The sequence below is a fragment of the Gavia stellata genome, chromosome 30, assembly GCF_030936135.1.
Source record: "Gavia stellata isolate bGavSte3 chromosome 30, bGavSte3.hap2, whole genome shotgun sequence".
In the NCBI taxonomy this organism is placed as follows: domain Eukaryota; kingdom Metazoa; phylum Chordata; class Aves; order Gaviiformes; family Gaviidae; genus Gavia; species Gavia stellata.
In genome coordinates this window covers 7,037,871-7,050,041 of record NC_082623.1, presented here as the reverse complement: position 1 = coordinate 7,050,041, position 12,171 = coordinate 7,037,871, and the positions used below count along the sequence as shown (strand labels likewise).

The following is a 12,171-nucleotide window of genomic DNA, read 5'->3' as shown; positions in this document are numbered from 1 at the left end:
CCGTCGGGCTTCCCCCCCACCCCGCGGGAGGGGGCCCGAGGGCGGCTGCCGGGCCCCCCCGCGGCCTTTCCGCCGGGCGGGGCCGGCTCCGCGCCCGCAGCGCAGCCTGTGCCGCCATCCAGCGCCCCCGCCGCTCCCTGCAGCCCCCGGCCCTGCGCACCCGCGGGTGCTGGAGGCGCAGCGGGGGGCTGGCAGAGGGGCCGGGGGCGGCTGCAGCCCACCCCGAGAACACGCGGCTCCTGCGGGGGACGGGGCACGGGCCTTGGGAGGAGGCGGAGGAGCAAGAGCGCCGAGCAGGGGGATGTTCTCACCCGGGCAGCTCGGTGCTGGCAGCAGAGCAGCTCATACAGAGTTGGGGATCTCTACAACAAGAAGAAATAATAAAAACCGTCCCACCGACACAAGATACTGTGAAGAAACATAAACATACCTGCTCACAAACTACCTGCACCTCATCCAGGCTTCCAATACAAAGAGCCATAGGTCACAGCTCCCCCCAGCACCCAGCCTTAGAGCACTCATAATGGGGGAGCAGGGACGCATTTATCAGGGACCACTTTGATTGGAGCCAAGGAGCAGCTGGGACACCCAGGTGAGCAGTGGGTGCAAAGCAAGGCAGGAAATGAGGCGGCACCTTCAAATAGGGATGCGCGAGCAGGCAGCAGAAAGCAGAATGGGGTGTGAGGACCTTGAAAGGTCAGGCTGGTGAATAGCTTAAAGCTAGGGGTTAGATAATGGAGATATAGGGAGTACCGAGTATCTTCTATAGGGTCATCTTAGTGGTGCAGTATAGTTAGAAGAGCTCTGGCCAAAGCAGAAGGCGATGAAGGTATGGGGGGGCTCTGCAGGTCTGGCAGTGAGAGCCCCACTTCTGCTCCGACTTTGCAGTGCAGAAGCCCTGCGTGGAAAGGAATCAACGGTTCCTCCGGGGAGCTGAGAGCCTTGGGGCACACAAGTCTTAGGAAATGGCCTCAATTTTACTGTATGGTAGGCAAATAGTGTGTTTTTTCAGCAGTTCTTTTGTTGTCATAGGAACTCGGGCAGGGAGGTGCTGTGCGAGCGGTTCTCCTCACGGTGCCGGATCTTCCCCTCCCTGCCGGGGGGGACGTGTTGTCCTGGGTCAGCCAAACCTGCCTCCTGATCAGCGCAGCACTGGGTGCGAGGGAGAGGCTCGGCCCTCGGCCCTCCCCCGTTAACTCCTTGCTCCCCGGCTGGGTATTAGCAGCCTGGCGCGGCCGCGCGTGGGTTCGGCTTCGCTGGGGAGCGCGGGGAGAGTGACAAAGCACCTGGCACGGGGATGGATGCTGGGTGGGAGGCGGTGGCTCTGCCGGAGCCCCGGGGGGATCCAGCCGGGAAACCCGCCTGCCGGCAGAGCCCGGGAGGGGGCACGGCCGGGCGGGGGGCCCGTCTCCCCGCCTTCCCGCTGCCTCCGGCGGCCGGGGAGGGGCTCTCCCAGCGCTGCTTCTGGCGGCCGCCGCGCCGCGCGGGCTCATCCCCGGGGCCGGGCTGGCAGCTCCCGGGTGACCCCCTCCGCCCGGGCCGGGTGCCCGAGGCGCCGCGGGCTGGGGCCCGGCCGGGGCGGCACTGCGGGGCGATGCGCAGCCGCCCCCCCCGGCGCGGCGGGGGAGCGGGGCGGGCCGCGGGGCGGGCCGGCGGGCAGGGCCGGGCTCGGCATGCTGCTGCGGGTGCGCGCCGCTGTGGCGCAGCTGGTGGCGGGGGCGGGCGCGCAGCCCCCCGCCGAGCCCCGGGGCGGCGGGGACGGGGGCTCGCCGGCGGGCCCCTCCTTCTGCCGGCCCGCCTTCCTCCAGCTGACGCCCGAGGAGCTCCGCCGCGCCGACGACCACGCGGGCCGGGCGGTGCAGAGCCCCCGCGACGGCCGCCGCCGCCTGCCCTGGAGCACGGGCTACGCCGAGTGAGCGGGGCCGGGCGGGGGCTGCGCGGCGCGGGGAGGGCGGGACTGGCAGCGCTCGGCGGCGGGGCGGGAGCCGTGGGAGCTAAACTGGGTCGCGGCAGCCGGCGGTGAGCCGCGTCTGTGCCCTCGGCAGCAGCAGGCAGGGCGCTTGCTCCCTGCCTGCCTGCGAGGGGAGGGCCGTCAGCGCGGCTCTCTGCTCTTACCCGTCCCCGAGGCTTCGAGCTCTTCTGTCCGCTCTTGGTTCCTGCGCTTATCCGCACCATACCCGGTGTCGCTGATGGGGAACTGACACCGAGGGGTGAGGGAACTGCGGCGGCCCTCGCAGGACTCGAGGGGAGGAGGGAATTGAAGCTGTCTTGGGAGTGGGACCTGCTTTCGACTTCCCCTTCAAGGGCCTGATTCTCTTCTCCTTTTACTCGCTGCGAGTTTCGCCCGTAACTGAAGGCAGGTGGGGAAGGTCGGGCTTTGAAGGCCACCTTTGCTGCTCCGTGCTGTCAGTCTGCTCCCACATCCCTTGCTCAAGCTGGTCTTCCTGATGTCCTAGGAAGATTTTTGAGATGTTAATTTGCCCCAGGAGATACTGGGGTAGGAGTACCCAGGACAAAAACCACCCTCTGCTCAGCAGAAAGACTTCTCTTCCGTCTCCCGAGACTTCTTTCTGCATACCACTTGAAAAGTCTGTGCCCAAAGAGCTCATCCTGGTGTGCATGTTTACAGCTTCCTCCCGTGAGCAGGTTTTGCAATCTAGACCTGAAATCTGCTGTGCCAGCATAGGCTGTGAAAAGTTAGTGTGAATCTTTGCAAAAGTTCTGCTGGTTTTGTCTTCATCGCCTTCCTCTCTGAAGCACCTGCTCCCTCTGAGAGGTGATGGGACACAGATGAGGCTGTAATCCCTTTGCTGAGTGTCCGTGAGTCCTGGCTGGGTGTGTGCACGTTGAGGCTGGTGCAGGTTTTCAGGCAATCGCTGTGCTTGGGGCAGTGCTAGGGACCTGCAGCAAAAAACCCCACTTTTTCTGGTCACCTCCCTTGGTGGATGCCTGGATGGCCGCTGTCCCATGGACCCAGCTGTGCTGGTGGGAGCGAGTACTGCCGCTGGCCCCGGATCAACCCCTGCAGCTGGTCTGGGACATCTCCTCACCTGGCTGCTGCCGCCCCAGACAGGGCAGGAACACTGCAGAGAGCATCGCTGGGGACGTGGGGGCACGAATGGGAGTCGGGGGGGATGAGGTGCTGCGGGGTGGCCTCTGCTGGAGCATGGTGTGAGAGAAAGAGCCTTTACACCTTGTTTCCTCCCGGCAGGGTGATAAATGCAGGGAAGAGCCAGCACAACGAGGACCAGGCGTGCTGCGAGGTGGTGTTTGTGGAGAGGAGGCCCAGCCCGAGGGGCCGGCTGCCATCCAGGGAAGGCGGCGGGGAGCTGGCTGGGGTGAGAGCCGTGGCAGCGTGCGCAGGCAGGGACACGACAGGGAGGATGCCCAGCGGCAGGACGTGAGATGGGGCATGTGGCAATATGTGTGCACCGCTGCCTCCCTGGGGATTCCCTCGGGTCCCAGACCGGCTGCCCCTGCTCCCTGCCAGCTCCTGCCATCGTCCTCGCTGGCCCGTGCTGGGGCTGGCTGGCCCGGGGAGGCTGTTGGCCCGCGTGCCCCAGCGGGCTGTGGAGGTGGCTGCCACGCTGGCCCTGTCGTGCCTCCCCTTCGGAGGAGCCGGCTGCTGGAGACGGGCTGCTGGCAGCACAAGGTGTCTGACGCAGGGCTGGGCTCGAGCCAGGGACCCGCTGTGTCCAGACACCCTTGATCAGCTGCCCACATCGCTCCTGCCTGCGCTGGGCTGGGACCTGCGAGCCGGAGGCAAAGCCCTCTGTCACTGTCCTCCGCTGGTGACCCCAGCTGCTCCGAATTCCCCGTCCCGTCTGCTTCCTCACAGGCTCGCTAAACCTTCCTGTCTCTCCTCCAGGGCAGGAAGGGTTTTTATTTCCACTACTGGGCTTTGTTTGACGGCCATGCAGGCAGTGGTGCTGCTGTTATGGCATCCAAGAGGCTGCACCTGCACATCTGCGAGCAGCTCCGGGACCTCGTGGACATCCTGCAGGACCCCTCTCCACCTCCCATCTGCCTCCCGCATGACGCGAGGGCTGGCCCTGTGGAGCCAAGCCGGGTGCCCCTCGCAGAGGATGACGGGGAGGTCCCCAACGATGCTGTGCCACGGTTTCATCTAGAGAAAGCGGTCTCTCACGAGAGCCTGGTGATTGGTGCCATCGAGAACGCCTTTAAGCACATGGTGAGCGAGTGCCCGCCTGCGGGGATGCCCAGGTATCCCTGGGAGCATCTCTTTGCTGTCTGTGTCAGCATTGGCTTGTCCCCTCTGGCAAAAGGCAGCTCTGCAGCAAGGAGGGGCTGCAGTGAGGGCTCCTAGCAGGACAGTCTCAGAGAGGGCACTGTGATGTTTTCCCATATTTGAGGGATTCAGGATGCAAAGGCTTTGCGCTCTGGACCTCTGTGGGTGCAGAGGGCTTCGTTGCACTTCATTCCAGCAGTCCCAGCTGCTCCCCTTTTGTCTTGCTCTTTCCTGCCCTCTCTGCTGCTCCGGTGAAGCCATGTCCTCAGCTGCCTGGCGGGACCCTTGCCCCCCCAACCCTGCAGCCGCCCCTGGGCTGTGTGGGGAAAGGTGCCCGGGCCCCGGCTGGCTGCCGCTCCCCCCCGGAGGGGGGTCTCACTCGGCCAGCAGCCGAGGTGCTGCCGGAGCAGCCGGGCGCTATTTTGGGCTGCTTGCAGCTTTGCTTGCAGGTGTGGGGCCACCCACCTGCCCTGCCTGGAGCTGCTCTCTGTCTCCCCAGGACGACCAGATTGAGCGGGAGCGGGCGTCCCAGCGCCTGTCCGGGGGCTGCTGTGCCCTGGCTGCCGTCTACCTCATGGGCAAGTTCTACGTGGCCAATGCCGGCGACAGCAGGTACGGCCCTGCTGGGCAGCCCCCACCTTTCGCCTGGTAATTGGGGAGCACCCCGGTAGAGCAGGGCAGTGCTGGAGGCATGGCTGGTGAGGAGCACCCAGCTCCATCCCTGAAGCTGGGCTGTCTTGGAGAGGGCAAAGGCAGCAGGACCAGGCAGAGCTGCCCGCTCCCTGCCTGCACGACCCGGGGACAGCATGCCCTGCTGGGATCTCCCTGTTTGCCTGGTGCACAGAGGCGACAGCAGAACTACCTCCCAAAATCTGGAACTTGCTCCCTTCCGTCCTGGCAGCGTCACATCTGCTTCCCAGATGTCTCTGAATCACACCCTGGCCCCTGCTGCCAGCGCTGCCCTGGGCTGCGAGTTGGGGAGTGAAAATTGCCCTCAGCAAAGCTTTCAAAAATGTGCAAGAAGTAATTTTAGGGCACACTTCATACCAGTGAACTGTTTCAGGAGAAGGACACGCAAATCTATGTGCAGACGAGTCCTGTGGGAGCTTGGAGCCCAAGGATTTTGACTGATACATGCATTTCCTTGAGTGCGTTACTGTAATTGCACCTGCGTGTGTTCATACCCCCAAGCAATGGCAGGAAGGCAAGTCCACCTTACCTGAGGGTGAAGTTGGTTTGAATTGCTCTGTATTTACTGCAGGGTTAGCAGTGTCAGGCCAGCAAATACAGGCTCTGGGACAGAGGAGGAGGAGAAGATCCTTTCGGTCTCTGCTTTTGGGTGTGGGGCCCCTCCATGGCAGCAGCGGGACGGCAGTGTGCACAGGGTCCCGAGGCTCTAACCATGCCTCTGGGCGAGGGTCTCTGTTCCCTCCCCGGGCATCAGGCACTGCCAGTGCTGGGCTCAGCCAGGCCCTGCATCCCTGGAGGAGACCCGCAGCCCTAGGCAGGAGGGCAGGTAGGACAGCTGGGCCACTAGTGTTGGAGATCCTCTATCCCCCCCGACACTCAGAAACATCTCATAATCAGACTTTTTTTTTTAACACATCAATCAATCAGACCAGCTGCAGCAGCGAGCCACAGTGCTGGTGTGGGCCGGGTGCTTGCACCCGTGTCCTGCTGCTGGCAATTTCTGCCTGTCCTGCGTGCAGCTCCTCTTTAAAGGAGGGTTCGCCACCTTTGTGCTGCTCTTTTTCTAACCATATCCTGTCCTTTGGTCTGTTCTGCTTCATTCCGCTCTGCCCCATACTTCTCTTCCATTTTCTCTTCCTCCCTGTCCTGCGCAGGAGGGAGGCATGCCCTGCCCGCCCAGGGGCTGTGGGGGATCAGCTGCAGCAGAGCCAGCAAGCAGCCCCCCAGCTCGGGGCTGGGAAGAGGGCAGGCAGCGGAGGGGAAGGGGTTGCACTGCCTGGGCAGCTGTGCAGGGAATCAGCCCTGGAGAGCCGGGCTTAGCTCCCCTGCCATGTCTCCTCTCCTCTCTAATCTCATCCTTCCATGTTTCATTGCAGGGCCATTATCATCCGTAACGGGGAAATCATTCCAATGTCCAGGGAGTTTACTCCAGAGACAGAGAGGCAGAGGCTGCAGTTTTTAGTAAGAAAGACCTTTCTTCTAACCCCATTCCTGCTGAACCACCTCCTGGCCCCTTCCCCGCACTGCCTGCCGGGCTGCCTTCTTGGTGGGGGCCTGGGGCAGCCCCACAGCTGGGACCTGCTGACAGCACTTGTCCATCCCAGCCAGCTTGCTGGCTTGGGGAGAAGCGCTGGGATGGGTAGAGCTGCCCTGGCTTACTGGCGTGGGGGCATCTCGTGGCTGGCGGAGCCCTGGTTTGCTGCAGGGTCAGCCTGAGGGGCTGTGCCTGTGAGCCTGGCCTGGCCAGGACCTGGGGATCCTGGGCTCTCGGCATGGGGCCCATTTGGTGTGGTTGCATGGAGCCAGTTCAGTCCATCTTGTCTTGCTCCTGCCCAGGGAGCATTGCCTGCCCGGGCTGGGCACCCGTCTGCTGCCGCTGCTGCGGGAGCGCCGGGCTGGCTTGGCAGTGACCGGGAGGAGCACGGCTCTGCTCCCTGCACCCATCGTGCTCCCTCACACGATCGAAGGAGCCGCAGTGCTTGCGCCGAGTCCTAGTTTCTTCCCCAGCTGCTCCCCGAGGAGGCAGGCAGCTGACGTGTGCCAGCGGGTTTCTAGCTTTCTTCCTGAAAGCTCTCTCCTGCCTGGCCTGGACAAACCCCTCTGTGCCACACAGGGAGACTTTTTAAGGTTATAAAGACCTCTCTGACGGCAGCACAGAGGAGGAGGTGTTTGTGTTGGAGGAGGTCTTGCTGGATGCGATTTCCTGGCTTGCAGTGTACTTGGAAAAACACTGAGGCATTTTTTTCTTGAGTCTATTTTTGAATGACTGAGAGGAGGAAACTGCTGTGAGCGGGATCCTCTCCAGCCGGCTGCAGTGGGCAGGGTGCAGGCAGGGGGGTAGGCAGACGCTTGCTCCACTGCACGGTGCCCAGGCTGTGGTCAGGGTCCACCCTGGAGCGGGACGGGGCTCTCCGTGCCTCTGCACTGAACCCTCCCATGCTCCCTCTCCTCCTTTTTTTCACCTCTTTCTTCCTCCATCTGCATTTTCCAACACTGTCCCTATTCCTGGTCCCCTGTGTGCTGTCCTCTGGGAGGCCCCGGGGCTGCGGGGGCTGCCCTGGGAAGGGGCTCTGTGCTGTTTCTCATCGCTCATCACGGCTGCAGCCGGGACACGGTTTCTGAAAAGACCCGTCAGCTCTTTTCCTTGGGCCAGTCCTGTGCCCCGTGCTGAGCCTGGGGTCCCAGGAGGTTTGCGGCTCTGACTCCTCCTGGGCAAATTCCAGCTTCTGGAATTTGCTGGGGTTGGATCCCTTTTGGGCTCCTTATTTCCCAAAACTCTCCATGCGAAAGCTTAACCTTCTTGCTGAGTGTTGGCATGGCTGTCCCCAGCTCTTGTCTCCCCTCTGGGCGTAGCACAGACGGGTGGTGTGAAGCTGCTTTACCACCACCCCTTCGAGTTGCAGCAGAGCAGCTGATGTTATCCCCACCACGAAACGCCCTAGCCCAGGTCCTGGCAGGCTGGCGGGTCCCCCGCCGTGGTGGCGGTGCCCGGCGAGGTGCTGCAGGCGGTGCTGTGCGGATCCTGCTCTCCCGGCCCCGCGACTGAGCCACTGCTTCGTCCCGCAGGCGTTCCTGAGGCCCGAGCTGCTGGGGAAGGAGTTCACGCACCTCGAGTTCCCCCGCAGGATCCAGCCCAAGGAGCTGGGGAAGAAGATGCTGTACAGAGACCAAGACATGAACGGCTGGTAACCGCCCGACCCATGGGAAGCTTCATGCTGAGGGGCGGTGCTGGGGTCCCTGTGCACGTGGCTGCCCGGCTCCAGCATCCCTTCCCACGGGATGGGGTCTGTGGCCCTCCAGGCACCTGGGTCTTGAAGGGGCCTTGTCCCGGTTGATGCTGTGTCCTGAGTGGGCAGGGGAGGTGCTGGAAGCCTTCACCAGCTGACACGTTGTCTCTGGCTTATTTTAACCAGGGCTTACAAAAAGATAGAAGAGGATGACCTAAAGTTTCCACTTATCTACGGGGAAGGCAAAAAGGTGAAGTGCTGTGGCAGGACCTGTGCAGGGGCTGCTTCCCTCCTGCCCTTGCTGAATGGGGTTTTCCAGCCTGTTTTTGTTTGTGCTGTTGCCGCTCCAATGCCGCCAATTCTCAGCTGGCAATGGAGGTGGAGATGAAGCGGCTTAAAGTTTTCTTTTGGTTTTGTCGTTCTCCCAGGCTCGGGTGATGGCCACGATTGGGGTCACACGGGGCCTAGGAGACCATGACCTCAAGGTGTTCAGCTCCAACATCCACATCAAGCCTTTCCTATCCTGCTTCCCAGAGGTGAGCCTGGTTACCAGCTGCTCTGCACCCAGAGGTTCCTGCGACGGCTGGAGACAGTTGGGGTGACCAGATCCCGGATCAGGGCAGTGCCAGTGCTCACCTGGGCTCTCTGGAGCCTTCTCTGCCCCTCACCCTCATGTCTTGCTCCATTGCTTGCCAGATCAGGGTTTACGACCTCACGCAGTACGAGCACTGCCCCGACGACGTTCTGGTCTTGGGCACTGATGGGCTCTGGGATGTCACCGATGACAAGGAGGTGGCCGGTGTGGTGATGGAGGTGCTGACGAGTTACGAACCCAATGACCCATGCAGGTGAGCTGAGAGTAAGCAGGGGCATGAGCGTGTCCTGCTCTGTAACATCTTCTTTGCTCCTTGGAGCAGTGTTGTGGCCACACGTCCCTCTGGCCTTGGGCTGGTGCTGTTGCTCCTCAGTGTGCGATGCTCCCCTGGATGTGCGTATCTGAGCTCAGATCTTTCCTCTCCAAGGGACCCTTTCCTGCACCTCTAGCTACTCCAGCTTCTTCCTTGCCAGGACTGCAGCATGCTGCATCAGAGAGCCTGCGGGGTCTGGGGTTGCTGCTGAGCTGCGGTGCTCTGCCCCCAGGTACACCATGGTGGCCCAGGAGCTAGTGGTGCGGTCCAGGGGGATTCTGAAGGAGCGGGGCTGGCGGCTGGCCAACGACAAGCTGGGCTCTGGTGATGACATCTCTGTCTTCGTGATCCCTCTGGGTGGCCCAGGAAACTACACATGATGCCCAAAGACCCTGAGGCAGGGGGGCTTGCCTTGCCTGGATGGAGACGAGCGGGACACCCCTGCTGCCTCAGGGCCACCTCTCCCCTGAGCCCTTGTTTCCTGAGCCGACTGCAAGAAGACTAAGAAACCTGGAACCTCTGTGCCCCTGCCCAGAGCATCCCCCCTCCACCTGCTGCATCCCAGCCCTGGGCAGAGATGGAAGAGCCTTGGACAGAGAGCAAGGACTGGGGTTGAGGGATGTTTTTCGTGCTGCCACTTTCTTGATTGCTGTGAAAAGCCTAAATCCTCCCTGGCTTCTCGATGCGTCCTTTGCACCTCGCCCTGGGCACGGCTGCGCTGGTTCCAGCAGTGCACGACGGCCATTGGGCTGCTGGGAGCACTCGTACCTGGAGAAGCGTGTGCTTCCTGCTGCAATCATCTCCTCTCCCCCCACCCTGTGGCACTTGCACCAGTGACATGGAAGCTGCTGTTGGGGCTGGGCGTTGGGGCTAGGATGGGCCGTGGCCTGGGGTGAAGCCCTGCCAGCAGCCGAGCAATGCTCAGCCCAGCAGCAGTCCGGTTGTGGGTGGCGTGGTGGTGGGCAAACCCCGCAGCTGACATCCCAGCTTTGTGTTTTGCCCTCTCCGTCCCCTCGCGCCTTCATCCTAGCCACGTACCTTGTCTTAGTCTCCAGTTTGGGAGGATGGGGCAGTGCTCGGTCACTGCAGCGCACTGCAAGCCCCTGGAAAGGAATGAGCTATTGCACTCGTGCTGGCTGTGCCGTGGATTCTGCCCCCGCCTCTCTTCATGCCTTGGATCACTGCTGTGTTTCTGGAGCCAATTATTTATTATTAACTGGGGAGCTGAGCTAGAAAATGTCTAAATCCTTTCTTGTTGTGTGGAGTCTGTATGATAATATGTCTGTACTTTTGAGCGGTTCTAAGTTGGCCACTGCTGAGCAGCAGTTGCACACAGAGCAGCCCTATTCAGCCAAGCTTAACAGCTTAATCGTGCTGCATGGATCTGCTTAGCTGAGGGCTGGAAACCCACAACAAAAGCAGCTTGGTTGTGACTGGGGTGGGGGGGAAGACAACTCCCTCCTTTTTCTTACTAATCTCAAAGCCGGTGCTGAGCAGAGCTGTAGCAGCAGTTGATCTCTGCACAGTATCTTATTTTGCATCACACATACCTCTGACCTGGAGGATGCATTTCTTGGACCCCTGCAGAGCATTGCGTCCTCCCAAAACACGAGGGGTGATGCCATCCTGGCAGTGTGGCGATGGGGAGAGCTGGGCTGTGGTCCCTTGTTTTGGAAAGGCTCTGTGGCACCTGTAGTTTGTGTCCTGCTGTCACTGGGTGCAGCCAGCTCTTGTCAAGTGTCACCCCTGGTGAATGTTGTTTGTCTCTTACAATGAGCGAGATGTAAATAAACTGGGTGCACTTAATGGGAAGTGAAAGTTACCCAGTGAGATTTTAACCTATTGACATCTTCTGTGCTGAAGGGAGAAGGGAGTGATACTGGAGCTGGGAGCCTGTCCTTGTATAGCACTGTGTGTTTAAATAAAGGTTTTGCCACTTGCAATCCCCCTTCAAAGTCTTTCTTGCAGAGCTCCTGCAAAGACGACTTACCTAAAAGCCAATTAGCTCTGCTACCAAGGCAGGCTTGGTAGCAAATAGGCCCAGACAGAGCCATGTGAGCTGCCGTCCCTCTGCCCTTGGCGTTGGCCAGACCCTGTGGAGAATCCCTCCCGGGCCCACGGGGAGTAGGAACCGCCACCGTGCAGCCGGTCTCTGCCCAGGGCTGCCGCAGCGGTGCAGGGGTACGGCTCTCTGGGGCGGGCCATGGCCAGCTCCGCAGGGAAAGGGCTGTGGGGTGGGTCAGCAACCCAGAACAGGGTTACTGTTACTGGGCTTGGATGAGGATTGAAAACCAGCAGGCACCAACCTGGCCCCCCCCCCCACTGCTCCCTGCTGCAGGCAGTGCCCGGATGCAGACAGGGAGTGGAGAGGAAGAAAGGCTGATGGTTTGTGGGGTCGGGTCCCCCCTTCAGGGAGTGGGGTGGGCTGCGGATGGAGGCACAGCTCTGCAGGCTGCAGCTCCCAGGGATGTGGCTGTGCCAGAGAGGCAGGACCCCTCTCTGGGACCTCGGGAACCCCAGCAGCAGCTACCCCCTGCCTCTAGGGTGGGCTGCCCGCTGGAAGGGTCCCTGCTGTCACACGTCCCCTGACTGCCACCGTTACCCCTGGTGCTCCTGATGCTCACACGGTTTCCCCACACCCCCAGCTCCCCCCACACTTGTTTGCACAGCCCTGTTCCCCTGGCCCGGTGCTCTTCATGCTGGTGACTGAGAATTGGCTCTGCCTTTCCAGGTCACTGCCTGGGAGCTGCTGGATAAGGCAAGGAGGCAGAGGCTGCCTTTAAAGCTTCCTCTGTGGTTCCCTTTTTTACTAAGGAAACATTTCCCTTGGAACCAGCTCCTGGCCTGGGGCTTGATAAATTAAGAAAGATTGTCTCCGAGCCCTTAAAATAGCAGCAGTTTATGAGCCTGGGTCTGGGCCAGGCCGCTGGGGCTGCCTTTCCCCGGCTGAGCGGCAGGACTCAGCCCTGCAGCTGGGGCACCGCAGGGAGGAGCGGCCCGGTCCCCCCTTGCTGACAGCCCGCTGGGGCGAGGAGAGCCTGACCCCCGCCTGCAGCACGGGGCTTGTCTCCGTGCAGGGCCCCACGCATCACGGCCC

The 12,171-nt window shown here is 61.6% G+C and overlaps 1 protein-coding gene across 1 annotated transcript; it reads left to right on the top strand.

Annotated features, from left to right (window-relative positions):
* Positions 1–1,673: 1,673 nt before the first annotated feature.
* PPM1J (protein phosphatase, Mg2+/Mn2+ dependent 1J) lies at positions 1,674–11,001 on the top strand. The gene is made up of 10 exons (XM_059831249.1): positions 1,674–1,912; positions 3,212–3,338; positions 3,869–4,192; positions 4,749–4,861; positions 6,316–6,400; positions 8,006–8,124; positions 8,353–8,416; positions 8,595–8,702; positions 8,863–9,014; positions 9,307–11,001. The coding sequence occupies exons 1-10, from the start codon at positions 1,674–1,676 to the stop codon at positions 9,452–9,454; spliced, it is 1,479 nt and encodes a 492-aa protein (XP_059687232.1). The 3' UTR covers positions 9,455–11,001.
* The last annotated feature ends 1,170 nt before the right edge of the window (positions 11,002–12,171 follow it).